Below are 15,591 nucleotides of genomic sequence, written 5' to 3'. Positions count from 1 at the left end.
TTTTTTCCTTTGGCCTAAGTAATTTAATTCTATGCTGTATCAAAAAGTTATAAATGCCTCTTTCAATGGGAACTCCAAGGGTTCATGGACAGTCACCATTGACGGGAGGGATAACAGAATACAGCAACAATGCCTTGTGTTAGTTTTCATTACAACAATGAATGCACTAATAAAGAAGAGAAGCTTCAAAATTCAAAGGGCGCAATACATTTATGGGCAAGGCAGGAAAGTGTCTTTCATAGACTCCCTACAGTGTGGAATCAGGCCCATCAATCAATCGAATTCCCACTGACTTTCTGAAGAGTATCCCCCCCCCCCCCGCCCTATTCCTGTAACCCTGCATTTCCTATGACTAATCCACCCAGCCTGCATATCCCAAGACATAATGGGCAAGTTGGCATTGCTAATCCACCTAACCTGCACATCTTTGGGCTGTGGGAGAAAACCAGAGCACCTGGAGGAAACCCACGCAGACACGGGGAGAATGTACAGACTCCACACAGACAGTCACCAGAGGGTGGAATCAACAGGACTATCATGCTGCCCCATGCTAAAAATAGATTGAATTACTCAGGCAGTTTTCTCAATAATTTGAGATATCAATTTCAGATTTAATGCTTCTTTCCACAGCAATCTATCACTTGATTGTAATAAATGACCTTAAAGTGTCTAATTAGCTAGTTGATTCATTTGAATTGATTTACTGTCTCAGGAAGTCCAATTTTATTCTTTGAACAAAGAAGAATCATCATCTTGAGTCAGAATGCTCGCTGAAAAGATTTTGAGGGGGATGTCGTAGCAATCAATTGATTTACTCAATATAATCGCTTTTCTCATTGAAGGCACTTACAATAATTTCAGCCTGCTTTTATTGCATTGTTAACAGACTGTTGCAAGGCATTTCATATGAGCAATCACCACCAAATTTGATTTGATCCACATGAAATATTAAGATAATTACATCAATGTTTTGTCAGAGGGACACATTTAAGAAATTGAGAGAAAGAGTGAGAGACATGGAGAGGTTTGTGGAAGAAATTTCCAAGTTTAGTGCTTGGAAAATTTAGGACATGCAAGAAGCCAGAAAAATTAATGGATTTCAAATTTATGCATAATTTTACAGGGATAAGACTAGAAGGATGTGGATGAGGTCAAGGCGAGTCAAGGAAGCAAAAGATGAGAACTTTAAAACTACAGTGTTGCTAAACAAAGTCCAACATAGATCAGTCAGGAATGTTGAGAAACTTTCAACCTCATGATATGGTAAGGAGTTAAACCCAGAGACAACAGAGTTTAATTCTATTGTATTCAACAGTATTGATGTTGAAATTCGGAGTTTGTCGAAGTACTCGACTGCAAGATTAAAAGCTTCGACAAAATGTCCCTTTTTCTCGGCAAATAGTCTACTGATTACATCGGTTGCAAAATGCCTCATGGAAAATGAGGTCTCTATGTATAAGTTGGATGATGGAGTAGAGATATAGCACTAAGTTAGGAAAGACTGTAAATTATGTCAATGAGATACCAAATTAGAAAGAGACATAAGCAGATTAAAGGAGTGTGCAAATTTATGGCAAGCAAAGTTCAAATTTGAATGAGATCATGTATTTTGGATCCAAACCAAGTGTTCTTTCTAAAAAGTGGGAACTTAGGAAATGTGGAGGAACACTGTGCAGAAATGAATTTACTTTCTGCACATATGCACTGATGTTATCAAAGTTAATGTAATGTTGACTTCTATCTCAAGAAGATTAAACTATAAAAAGAAGGATGTTTACAACCTTGGTCGGACTACATTCGGAATACTGTATCAAGTACTGAGCACTTGACCCCAGGAAGGATATATTAGCTTTGAAGGATGCACAGTTTAGATTGAGCAGAAAACTACCAAGAGCTTGTGTTTAAATTGAGGATGGGTAGCATGAACCTGACTTGCATTTCCTTGAGTTTATAAGGTTGAGTGGTTGTGATCTACTTGCATGTTTAAAGTGATTGAATGACTTGCTGGGGTCATGTACAGAAAAGACAATTTTTTCTGGTGGGAGAGTCCAGAACAAGAGCAGATCATCTTAACACGAGCACTAGGCCACTGAGGAATGCGGTGAGAAAGCATTTTCTTCACACAATGAATAATATGAACCCCTTCTCAAACTAAGAGTGCATGCTGCTCAATTCAGCTTTTAAAACAGTAGTTGATAGTTGAACTAAGGCTATAGAGAAAAGGGAAGCAAATGGATTTGAGATCAGGTCCACACTCATTGAATGGAATTACAGAGTAAAGGATTCGAATGGCCTCGTCCTGTTCTTAAAGCATTGATGCCATTACTAGAGCAATGATAAATTTTTCCAACTGTCTCAAATCTTTAAAACCTCAGCTTTTGTTTGTTTTTTTGTGTGAAGGATTTTGCTTGTTCATTGCTTATTGAGATGTTGTCAAGTAGAGTTGGCTGTGAGGGATTGGTCATCTCCGCTGTCAGGTAGCTAACACAAGGGGTGTTAGAGCTAATGGTGATTTAACATGTTCCATGTTCACACTGAACAACTGTCAATATCTCCCAGCTGGAGAGGAGCATCAGTCATCTCAACAGACCTCACACTCTCTACAGGATCTATTTGAAAGCCTTCACTTGAGATGCAATGTTATTTGCATGACGTATTTGTCTTTAACTCTCTTCACTCTTTTAGATGATCAAAGATGAGATCAGCAACACTTGAAACTTTGCTAACCAAAGACTTTAAAAGCATTAAGACATCCCAAGTGTAGATTGCTCAGGCCAATGGAGCAAAACAGATTGACAGCAAATCAACAGCTGATTCTTCATCAACTTTTTTTTTTATATTTACCATTGATTTTAAAATCTATTCTTAGGATATTTGTGTTGCTGTCTGGGCTAGCATTTATTGCCCATCCTAATTGCCCCAGATAAGGTGGTGTCATACTGTCGATTCTGACCCTCAACTGTCCTTGCCGAATAGGAATATATGCACAATACCATTTGGGAGGGAGTATTAGGATATTGATCCGATAACACTGAAGGAGTAGCAATATATTTCCAAGGCAGGGTGGTGAGTGGCATAATGGGGAACATGCAGGTACTGGTGTTCCCATGTATCTGCTGTTCTTGTCCTTCTAGATGGTAATGGTTGCAGGTTTGGAAAGTGTTACTGAAGAGCTTTGGTGAGTAGCTGATGAAGATGATACACACTCCTCCTCTGTATGTCTGTAGTGGAGACAGTGAACATTGAAGGTGGTGAGAGAGTGATAATATTTCATCATACTTCTGACTTTTACCTTGGAGATGGTAGGCAGGCTTTAGGGAGACAGTTACTCCCTGCAAGAAATGTTGACTTGTAAAATATGGTCAAGTGTTATTTCAAACCAAGTGAAAATGGCAGTGACAGTAGACAGGGAAATCACTGAAAAGCATGTGAACCATGATTCCATGAATGTCAATGGTTAGCAGTTTGGAGGATGAACAGTTGGCTGTCGATTCACTGTAAGGCAATTATGTATTCCTGCTGGACACCTGTTTCAGTCCCTTGCAGGTTTAGAGGTAGAACTACAGGTAACCTTAAATCAGTAAGGTAACTTGAAAGTCAGAACTGTTAAGTCTTCTGGGTCTTGATGACTGAAAAGTTAATTATTCTCTTTGTCCAGAAGCTTTGTAAATATTCCATAAACATTCTATGTGGTAAAGTGTAATAAATCACCAACTTCAAGTTCTTTTGGCATGACTCCTGCAGTGTCTTGTACACTGTCTCTTTATAATATTGTATCTTCATCACAGTCTTTCAGACACGTATCACCACTTATGAAATTTCCATTGCGTTTTTCCCATGGCCACCCCAAAACGTGACACCAAGTTGCAGATGAATGGCAATTAAATGTGAAATAGAAGCAAGGATCAACTCTACAAAAAATCTGGGCCATCCCCATCAATCTGATCCTGGCTGATCTTAAGCTTCAATATCCTATAGTCCTTGATTCACCAAGGAACTAAAACCCTGTCTATCCCAGTCTTAAATTTATTCAAAGATACAGCATTCACAACTCTTTAAGAAAGAGAATTCCACAAAATATATAACCTTTGAGTGAAGAAATTTCTCTTCAACCGAGGCCTAAATGATTACCCCCTTATCCTGAGACTGTGTCCCACGACATTCTAGATTCCCTGACCTGCGGAAAGAATCTCTCTCAACATCTACTTTAGAACATTTCAATAGCATCATCTTTCATTCTTCTAAACTCCAGTGAACATGGAGCCAATTTACTAATTCTCTTATTGTAGGGCAATCCCCTCATCCCAGAGAGTAATGCAGTGAACCTTTCTTGTACTAATTGCAATGCAAATACAACAAGTCTACCTGAATGCTGATAGCATTCCTGCATTGCATTTGTGCCATGCTTCTTCAAGCCAGTGATACCAGGCATACTGTGGTTGAGAGATACCAGGCTCAGGTTACTTCTAACTTGTGGCGTTTAGTACAGACAAAAAGACAGGCCACTTTCCATGGATATAAACCGGCCTGAATCTATTCAAAGAGGGATGTAATTTGCTCAGTCCAGACTAGCAGAGCCTATGTCATACCCGACTATGCTCGTCCTGACAGAGGACCAACTCCCTCATGATTACTGCACTGACCACCAGATCCTCCATGTTCCTGCAACAAAGTACGACACCAATTCCCCTGCCATCTGTCCTGTCCAGGCCAAACATCAGGAGCCAGGCAGGGTAGCAACAGACTGACAGTGGATGTGGTGTCAATCAAGTGAGCTACTTCATCCTGGATGGTGTCAAGCTTCTTGAGTGTTTTTGGAGCACCACTTATCCAGGTAAGTATGATTCCATCGCCCTTCTGACTTGTGACTTGTAGATGATAGGCTATCAGGAGGTGAGTTATTTGCTGCAGGATTTTCAGCCTCTTACCTGAAATTGTACCTAAAAGATCTTTTAGTGGTTGGTCCAGTTCATTTTCTTCCACTCAGTGCTCATAATCCTCATCCATTGCCTGAAGTTACAGTCAGTTGGTGATTTTGGTGAGGAAATTCCTGTGTCACCTGTCTCAGCTAAGGAAATAGCTGTATTGGCTTGTTGCACCTTGTTACATCATGCCCATTATCTTCATCATTACTTTGAGGAGTTGGCTGTGATGTAGAACCTAAAATGCTAAACAGAAGCAATCACATTGCTAATAAGGCCCCTAACAGCCTGAGAGAAACAGAACAGCAGATAGGTAGGCAAATTTCAGTGAGATGGATAAATAATAGGATAGTGATATGAGGAGATATCAACACCCTCAAAATTAACTGGGGTAGTCATAATGCTTTTGTAGAATTTCTTCAGTGCAGCAAGAGACCATTCAGCCTATTGAGTCTGCACAGACCCTCCAAAGAGCATCCCACCTAGACGCCTATCTTATCGCAGTAACCCTGCATTTATAATGGCTTACTCATCTACCCTACACACCCTGAACTACATGGTTAAGAGATTTGATAGGTGTGTTCAAATTATGTGCAGTTTTAACATGATAAGTAGGGGGGAAATTATTTCCACTGATTGGAAGGTTTGATAAACAGAGAGTGCAGGTTAAAGATAATTGGCCACAAGAAATAGAGCAGACAAAATGGCAGCTCTTTATATTCCAAATATGTTATGACATGAAGTGAATTGTTTGAAAGGGCAATGAAGGAATTTTATTAGCAATGTGATTGATCCTGTTTGGCATTTTAGGTTCGACATCAGAGCCCAACTCCTCAAAGTAATGATGAGGATAATGGGCATCATGCAACAAGATGCAACAAGCCAACGTAATAATTTGCTTATCTGAGATAGGTGACACAGGAATCTCCTCACCAAAATCGCCAACTGTCTGTAACTTCAGACAGTGGATGATTTGAAGTGAATTGTTTGAAAGGGCAATGAAGGAATTTGCAATTTGTGTTTTTCAGAAGGGTCTTCAGAATGTACTTGAAGAGCTAATAAAAGCCATGAGGGATAAAAAAGTGTTTTGGAATAAAACTGGATCACCTTCCCAAAGACCTGAATCAGGTGTGATGAATGGCACCCTTCAATGCTGTATCTTTCAGATTGTTCCATATTCAGGGCTCGATTCTGTTATGAGATGATATGGACTTATCATTAGCTGTTGGGAGAGGGTTTGAGAGTGATGGGGGTGTGGAGGTAGGAGTGACAGCAATGATACAGAACCTCCCAGATGCTTGACTTATCTTTCCAATTGGCATCTGGGGTGAGATGAAAGATTTCTTCTCTCAAAGATTAATGATGGGTAGAATTCTCTACCACAGAAGGCTGTGGTGGCCAAGTCACTGAATGCGTTCAAGAAAGAGAGAGATGCATTTTTAGATTTAAAAGGCATCAAGGGGTATTTAAAAAAAGTGGGAATATTGCATTGAGTTAAATGATCATCCTGAATGGTGGAGCAGGCTTGAAGGGCTGGATGGCCTACTCCAGCTCCTATTTTCTATGTGTCTGTGATGCCTCAAGGCACCAAGCAGGACAGCTTGTCTGTGGAAATTGTGTGCTCACCTTTCATAGAAGGGGGTTGGAGTTCAAAAGTGCATTGCCTTGTCATTGTCCAGGCTTTGCTGAGACCTCGCCCAGAGTCTATACAGGTATTGTCACTCTACCTGATGAAGGATATACTTACCACAGAGGGACTACAACAAAATTTTACTTGATTCTTGATGTAAAGTGTCTGTAATCTACAGTTTTGAGAAGAATGAGAGGTGATCTCACTGAAACATGTGACACCCCAAGAGGGCTTTACAGTGTGCAATCTGAGTGGTTGTTTTACCCTAGGTGGAGAGTCTACAATAAGGAGACACTGCTATTTTAATAATGGATTTGTCATTTCGGATTGAGATAGAAAATCTCTTTAAGCAAAGGATTGAGAATCTTTAGAATTCTTTACCCTGGGAGTCATGGATGCGAGATTGTTGAGCATTTTCAAAGTTTCAAGACTGAACTGCCAGACCATTCAATTGATATTAAGGATCAATTCATCCAGTTAAACATAGGAGCAGAAGAAATAGAAGCAAGAGTAGACAATTTATCTCCTCGAGCTTATTCTGGCATTCAATATGACCTTGGCTGATCGCATCTCGGCTCAACTCTACTTGCCTATCCATTCCCCATAACCCTTTAACATGTTACATATTAAAATCTGTCTATCTCCTCCTTAAATTTTCTCCGTGTCCCAACATTCACTGCACTGAGGTAGTGAGTTCCAGAAATTCAGCAATCTTTGAGAGAATTAATTTCTCCTCACTTCTAATTCTTGTGCTTATAAGATGTTTTTAAACCTTTTTGTTTTGCTTGGGTTTGGGACACAGCTTCAGCTAGAAGGAGCCATGGAAGTGTGAGTGCCCCATATGGGCAAGGGGGAAAGTCTGCTATTAACTATTTTTTTGTAATGGTTTACTGTAGTTGCTATTATTAAAAGTTTTGTTTTGATAGTTTTTATAGATATGTTCTTCAGGCTCTATGAGTCTTTCACTGTTTCCACTCGGCACATCATGAGTAGGGTTCCTTCTCTCGGGGGTTCACAGGCTGTTTTAGATGACTATGGCTAGTTGTTCATTTAAATGGTGCACCTGGAATATCAAAGACAGTCACTCACCGCTTCAGAGAAAGAAAGTACTTTCATGTCTTAGGAAGGAGAGGAAGGATTTCAAGAAACCCACCTTGATGACAAGGAGTATCTGAAGTTGCAGTGGGGGAGGGGGGAGGCGTTTGACCGGGTTTTATTTGTCATCTTTTAACACTAAAATCAAGGGAGTGGCTATACTCGTTCAGAAGAATCTCCCATTCCAGTTGTTAGATTAAATTAAGGATGAACATGTGATTCTCAAAGCTTTAATACATGGTGAGGAGTATGGTATTTTAAATGTTTAATGTTCCCTGGCACACCCCTTTAAATTTCCAATAGATACACTGTCTGGTTGATTGCCCTTGGAACACGCCATACTGTTGTAGGGGGAGACTTTAAACACCTCATGGATCCCACAGTGGACAGGGTGCCCAGGGGTCTCCCAGGCATCTCCCCACAATTGAAACAATTGATAGACTTATGTGTTGGGATTGGTGGATGTATGGAGATGTCTTCACCCAGTGGATAGGGACTTCACCTTTTTCTCCAATCTCCACAAGTGTTACACAAGGATTGATTTGTTTTTTACTCTTTCGGCTTTTCTTTGGATTTGGTGCTCTCTGCAAAATTAGGATCATGCGACAGTTTATTTGGAGGTTAAGGGCCAAGGTAATGAGAGAGGTTTGTAGCTTTGGTGCATGAATCCACATTCTGTGGACGGAGTAAGGTGCAATAATAAATGCAAAGTCTTTGTACTACTTAACACAAAAAGGCATTCCAAGATGAGGGGATTCAATCACTGAGTCGGGATTATAGTCATTTGGGAGTGTAGCCAAAAGAAAATTTCAGGATGCGATGGCTCAGTTAGCAGCACACTCACTTCTGAATCATTAGGTTCTAGATTGAAGTCCCATTCCTAGGCATCAACACATAAAAAAGACATGGCTGACACATGATTGCAGGAGAGATGAAGCATTGAACTCTGTGATGTACAATCTTCAGCTGAACCATTCAAATAAGACACGATCTGCCTACTTGGGTAGTTGTAAAACATTCCATGTATCATAGACAAGAAGGGCCCCTCTTCATAGTAATTTGACCAATATTTGCAGTTTAATCTAAATCAGACAAGTGGATTATCTCATCATTATTACACTACAGTTTTTGACAGCTTGCTGTCTGCAAATTGGCTGTCATGTTTGCTACATTATCATAATGACCACACTTCAAAAGCACTCATTAGCTGTGAAGCACTTTGAGGTTCCAGTAGCCATAAAAAGTGCAATATAAGTCCAAGGGTGAATCTTCCTTTGTTTTTGGTTAAGTCAGGATTGCATTGAGTTCACTTGTTGGGATATCTCCCATGAGGCCAGTACATTTTCTGACCCTAACTTATTAGCCTTACCTCACTGACTCCTACCCAATTCCAGTCCAAACTTCCTGCACACCATTCCTGGAAGAACTTAGTGGACCTCCCAGGATTGACCAGCATCCCTGGCACCACCACAATCTGTGCACCCAACAATCACCGTCAGTTCAAAACTGCACTACATGGTTCCTGACTTTTGTCTTGGTTATGGAAGACATGGCAATGCAGTGTGCCACTTTGTGGGCCGGTACCTGGAGGTTTAGTTGGATGGGGTGGTGCACAGGCGGGATATCCCGTTCCGCAGGACCACCAGAGGAGGACATGACACCGGACTATTCAAGCCTGGTTTGAGCTACTACCCAGGTTACTGAAGTCACCACTATCTGGAGGAATGTCCAGCAGTAGGACGAAAATCAATGATCTTCCCCACTCCACCAGCAAAAGAGCCACCATCTTCTTTCTTATATCTCACACTCTATCTCTGCTACCCTACCCACCTTCCACTAAGGCTCATGCGCTACCACTCTCACTAATGCATGCAGCATTTTCCCTCATTCATTGTCACCGTCCCAAGCCCCAACTCCACTTACTCTGTATGGCCTCTGCATTGGCTGCTCACTCACTGGGGGCAACTCGAAATCCTGCATCACCAATAACAGTTGTGCTACCTACTTTCATCTCCCTTAATACCTCCTTCTTTCTCATTCCAGGAAGAAATTAGCCCACAATAGGGCAGAAAATATCAAAACTGACATTTAGCTCCTCCCCTCTTATGTGGAGATCATCCTGGCTCTAACTCTCCTAAGTGGCTGACTGACTATGTTTGTCAAATCTCTGAACTCACATTGAAGGCTGCTCTGGACTTAGTGTGCCAGGACCCCCTAAGCAAAAGCTGTTCCCTTGGATTTGACTGAGGCCATCTCCCAAACATGACCAGCTTCTTTGCTTTATGTCTGCATTAAATGGCTAGGCAAAACAGAATTAATGAGTCTGGTCTCTCTGAGGGGGCAAAGTGCAAATATGCAAGGCAAGGATGCTTTGAGCATCCAGGTGTGCTCTGTATGAGTGAGTGCTATGACAGTGAGTGAATAGTCCAGCGATGCAGTGTGGTCTAGCCCATGAACTAGGCCTGTGGCCCTGAGCGCACAGTTTTCTGGTTGCAAGGTTACGATGATAGTTGCCAGCGCAACCCAAGATGTAACATTAAAGTGCATAAGTGGATCAGAGATATGCCTGAGGGTTCTTGGGAAACTGACACATATTGGATACTAATGTCCCTGTAATGCATGTGGCTAGTACCCATGGACCATGCCCTGAGATGTTGGTACCTGATATCCAATATGGAGGTCATTCAGAGCAAGTGGCAAGCTGAATTCACCAGGTACCTCTGTCAAGCATTCTCAATGTCTAACTTGTTTGGGGCATGTGATAAGTCAAGAATATTAATCAGACGAGTTGTGGCAGTTAAGGCATTTAACAGGCAATAATCCATTTTACTTGGCAACTTGTCACTGCCTCGCAGGAAACTTGCCACACTGCTTGTCAAAAGCATAAAAGATGGAGTGAGATGCTTCTGGCATTGAGATCAGCCTTGCCAGACGTCTTATCTGATTCTGCCACAAATCTCATCATAACTCAGATCGCTCTGACCCCTTTAAGATTCTACCTTAAGCCTTTTATTGGGAAGTGATAACAGATACAGCAAAGCAGTTAATTTTTGGAAGGCCATTCCCGAAAGCCAAATTATTGCTCTTTTTGAAATTTGGCATTCTTGCACCTGTCCAGATAAATACAAGGCAAAATGTTTCAGTAGTCATGTATCTTCTCTTTAAGGAGGTAAAAACAATGACTGCAGATGCTGGAAACCAGATTCTGGATTAGTGGTGCTGGAAGAGCACAGCAGTTCAGGCAGCATCCAAGTAGCTTCGAAATCGACGTTTCAGGCAAAAGCCGTCCTGATGAAGGGCTTTTGCCCGAAACGTCGATTTCGAAGCTACTTGGATGCTGCCTGAACTGCTGTGCTCTTCCAGCACCACTAATCCAGTATCTTCTCTTTAAGCTTATATATGCTTTCATTTAGAATGATTGTTTAGAGTCAGAAATAAACCACACAGCTACATATCAGTTGATTAAGCTAAGGAAGGAATTGTACAGTGAGATCACCAATCTAGACTACTTTCATCTGTAACTTGTATTTTATTATGTATTTCTTGGCAGCTTAATTCATCATTTAGATGGCTCATGAGAAACTATAATCACATTGAACACCATCCTTTTTAAAACTGTTTTTGAAGATGAAGTAGATTTAGTGTTTGGAGTTACTGTGTATTTTACTTTGATGTTCGAGAAGCCAAAAAACTATTGATTAATAAAGCTGAAAGTAGCCATACTCAACAAAACTAGTAATTGAATTTAGAATTTGAACATCCTGTGGTTTAAATTTGTTTCTAAAGGTTATAACATTGCAGCATTGTACATAAACAAAAAAAGCATGTACACCAAGTCACAGCATTTAATGGTTTTACAATATGTAGCTTTCTAACTATTTACTTTGGCTTATTTTTCTAAATTGATGCATTGAAGCATAAAGCATAAACCTTTTAATTGTATTCAATAATCATTTTAATCAGTTCAAAGAAGGACTAAAATTCTGGTGTCCCAATTTACTATTTAGCTGTAATATATTATCCTACTAATGTACTGATCATGCCTAAATAGCATCAGTGATCTATTGACTAATGGAAAGCTTGTACTTCATTTATTGCCTTGGCATGAAGCAATTCTATTAATTTGCCATTTTGTCCATTCCGTAAGCATTGTTATATCTCCTGGAAAAAGCTGGTGAGAAACAAATGGGCATCTGCCCAAGAAGGATATATCCAAGTAATGAATGTCAAAAAGACATTGCCTACAGCTTGCCGCAATGAAATGCAAGTTTTTGACAATCATTTTAAGTGATGGTTGGGAATAGATGATATGCTGGATTTTAAGTATTCTCTCTCTGGGCTCTGATACCATAGTAGGAGAAAGTGAGGACTGCAGATGCTGGAGATCAGAGCTGAAAAATGTGTTGCTGGAAAAGTGCAGCAGGTCAGGCAGCATCCAAGGAGCGGGAGAATCGACATTTCAGGCATAAGCCCTTCTTCAGGAATGAGGAGGGTGTGCCAAGCAGGCTAAGATAAAAGGGAGGGAGGAGGGACTTGGGGGAGGGGCGTTGGGAATGCGATAGGTGGAAGGAGGTTAAGGTGAGGGTTATAGGCCGGCGAGGGGGTGGGGGCGGAGAGGTCGGGAAGAAGATTGCAGGTCAAGAAGGCGGTGTTGGGTCTGAAGGTTGGGACTGAGATAAGGTGGGGGGAGGGGAAATGAGAAAGCTGGAAAAACCTGCATTCATCCCTTGTGGTTGGAGGGTTCCGAGGCGGAAGATGAGGCGCTCTTCCTGCAGGTGTCGTGTTGCCATGGTCTGGCGATGGAGGAGGCCAAGGACCTGCATGTCCTTGGTGGAGTGGGAGGGGGAGTTAAAATATTCAGCCACGGGGCGGTTGGGTTGGTTTGTGCGGCTGTCCCAGAGGTGCTCTCTGAAACGTTCCGCAGGTAGGTGGCCTGTCTCCCCAATGTAGATGAGGCCACATCGGGTGCAGCGGATGCAGTAAATGATGTGTGTGGAGGTGCAGGTGAATTTGTGACGGATATGGAAGGATCCCTTGGGGCCTTGGAGGGAAGTAAGGGGGGAGGTGTGGGTGCAAGTTTTGCATTTCTTGCGGTTGCAGGGGAAGGTGCCGGGAGTATCATCGTATCATCCTTCATCATTTCCACCATCTCCAAACAGACCCCATCTATTTCCCTCCCCTCCCCTATCAGTGTTCCGGAAAGACCACTCCCTCCGTGACTCCCTTGTCAGGTCCACACCCCCCACCAACCCAACCTCCACTCCCGGCACCTTCCCCTGCAACCGCAAGAAATGCAAAACTTGCGCCCACACCTCCCCCCCCTTACTTTCCTCCAAGGCCCCAAGGGATACTTCCATATCCGTCACAAATTCACCTGCACCTCCACACACATCTTCTATTGCATCCGTTGCACCCGATGTGGCCTCCTATACATTGGAGAGACAGGCCGCCTACTTGCGGGACGTTTCAGAGAACACCTCTGGGACACCTGCACAAGCCAACCCAACCGCCCCGTGACTGAACACTTTAACTCCCCCTCCCACTCCACCAAGGACATGCAGGTCCTTGGCCGCCTCCATCGCCAGACCATGGCACACGCCACCTGCAGGAGGAGCGGCTCATCTTCTGTCTCGGAACCCTCCAACCACAAGGGATGAATGCAGATTTCTCCAGCTTCCTCATTTCCCCTCCCCCCACATTATCTCAGTCCCAACCCTCGGACTCAGCACCGCCTTCTTGACCTGCAATCATCTTCTCGACCTCTCTGCCCCCACCCCCTCTCCGGCCTATCACCCTCACCTTAACCTCCTTCCACCTATCGCATTCCCGACGCCCCTCCCCCAAGTCCCTCCTCCCTCCCTTTTATCTTAGCCTGCTTGGCACACCCTCCTCATTCCTGAAGAAGGGCTTATGCCCGAAACGTCGATTCTGATACCATAGCGTTTTGCAAGTCTCAGCTTTTTCATTGGAAACAACATTAAAATAAAATTTTGAACTCCTCCATTCTTTCCTCTCTACCTAAAGCTTGGCTGAAGTTTTATGGTTGGGGTATGGAGGTGGTGTTTTGCAAACAGCAGCCCTGTCATGCAACCTATTCAAAAGTCAGTTGTGCAGATCGAAGCCTGGAGCCTGACTCCACAGGCTGAAACAGGTCAAAATAAGGGCCCTGTGGGTATCCATGAACTCTTTAAAACAGGGCTAGATTTCCTTCTCAGCATTTTCACATTGATCCATGCCATTCAAAATTAAATATTTCTGTCTCTTTTGTATGCACAGGGTGTTTGTACAATGACGACTGCCTTTCTCCATTTCTTCTTTCTGGCTTCTTTTTGCTGGGTTTTGACGGAAGCTTGGCAGTCATACATGGCCGTTACAGGGAAGATTAGAACAAGGCTCATCCGCAAACGTTTTCTATGCCTTGGCTGGGGTAAGCATCACAAGTGTATCCAGTTTTCATTGCTGTAAATTATTCTATAAGAAACATGTTATAACAAAAGAAAATTCCTTCTTCTACCCCTTATATAATATACTCAAATAAACATTAATGCTTCATAAATATTTTGACACATAATTGATGTATTTGTCCTTACAGTGGAAAAGCACTTCTATTCCTGTCCAATTTTCTTATCAAATAACAATCTATTTCTTCAGGGTTACCGGCATTGGTGGTGGCAATATCTATGGGATTTACAAAGGCTAAAGGATATGGTACATCAAACTAGTAAGTCACTTCAAAAGTTTTGCTTTACTGAAATAGCATCTAATTGACAACCTCCATGAGAATTTCAGCGGGGTGGGGAATGAAAGCGGTAGGAATTTCTGCCCCTCTCAGGAATGCACCTCTCAAGAACATTTGCACATTTAGAATTGTTCACTGTGCAACCAAGTATGCCTCCTGGGTTGTGGAGAAGGTTGTCTCCTGACCTTGTCATATGGGTTCCAATATTTGGAAAGACGTTTTGTCAATGAGAATTTTTAAAAAATGGTGGGTTTCAATGCTGCAGATAGCAATTCTATGATTAATTGAAATAGTCAAATCAAACTATTGAGTTTTAAGACCATCTACCTTTGACCTTAACCCTACGCCATCCATGATAGTCCCTTCATATCTGCCCTCGAGTTCAGTAATGAGAGTGTGCAACTGAAGGGTTCCTTCCCACTATTGGCCCAATGTTCCGATAGACCAAAAAAAAAGCTGTCAATCCCAAATACTTATGCCCACTAGGAAACTATGACTATGGAAACATCACTGCACAGTTAAATAGAAGGCAGTTGATAGGCAATTAATAGGAGTAAAATAGCTTTTGACACAGGCTGATACGAGCTGTCGAGTTTGTCTCCTGACAGCAGACCACAGAGTAAGGCTGTAGCCCAACACACAGACTTAGAGGCCATTCCCAACTTCTGATTACTACCATGACACCCAACCCACATAATGACACCGTTGTAGCTGCAGACACTTTTCCTTTAGGGTTTTGCAGGGCGCCAAGAAGGTGGCCTCAAGATGGAGACATTGTTTCCTGGTCTGCTCGGCCCTCCAACTTTCAGAGCCCATCTGCGATCATAATGGGGATGCCAGGCTACCCTCTAGGCAATCATTGACCAATTTGGAGAAAATTTCTCCCATCCCAAAATACTTAGAAGTAAATACTTAAAAGTAAATACTTAGAAGTGAGGTATACAAGGTGTTTCAGACCAGTGTGTCTCATTCGTCAGTTTTACTGGTTCTTCCTTCTAGAATATGAAGCAGTGCAAGGTTAGGATCTTACTTGACCCGTGTTTGGGGACCTAATTTGAAAGGTAAAATTCTGTCCAAGGCATTGGTTGGGCTGAATGGGCTTTAACAATTAGTTATTTGTGGGCTGTGAATTTAGGCTGTGCATCAAGGAGAAATACTAAATGGTTATGTCACATACAATTTTGTTGTTCACCTTCAAGAAAGTA

General features: G+C 42.1%; 1 protein-coding gene across 18 annotated transcripts in view; it reads left to right on the top strand.

The window, feature by feature from the left end:
- The window catches only part of adgrb3 (adhesion G protein-coupled receptor B3), an 838,641-nt gene that overhangs the window by 700,856 nt on the left and 122,194 nt on the right, over nucleotides 1–15,591 (top strand). For all 18 annotated transcript variants that reach the window (XM_072558131.1, XM_072558228.1, XM_072558211.1 and 15 more), the window contains 2 exons: nucleotides 13,924–14,074; nucleotides 14,299–14,368. In XM_072558131.1, the coding sequence (XP_072414232.1) occupies nucleotides 13,924–14,074; nucleotides 14,299–14,368 (221 nt within the window). The remainder of the gene's footprint in view (nucleotides 1–13,923; nucleotides 14,075–14,298; nucleotides 14,369–15,591) is intronic.

Source organism: Chiloscyllium punctatum, chromosome 3 (genome assembly GCF_047496795.1).
Source record: "Chiloscyllium punctatum isolate Juve2018m chromosome 3, sChiPun1.3, whole genome shotgun sequence".
In the NCBI taxonomy this organism is placed as follows: Eukaryota; Metazoa; Chordata; class Chondrichthyes; order Orectolobiformes; family Hemiscylliidae; genus Chiloscyllium; species Chiloscyllium punctatum.
This window is presented reverse-complemented; position numbering and strand designations above follow the sequence as displayed.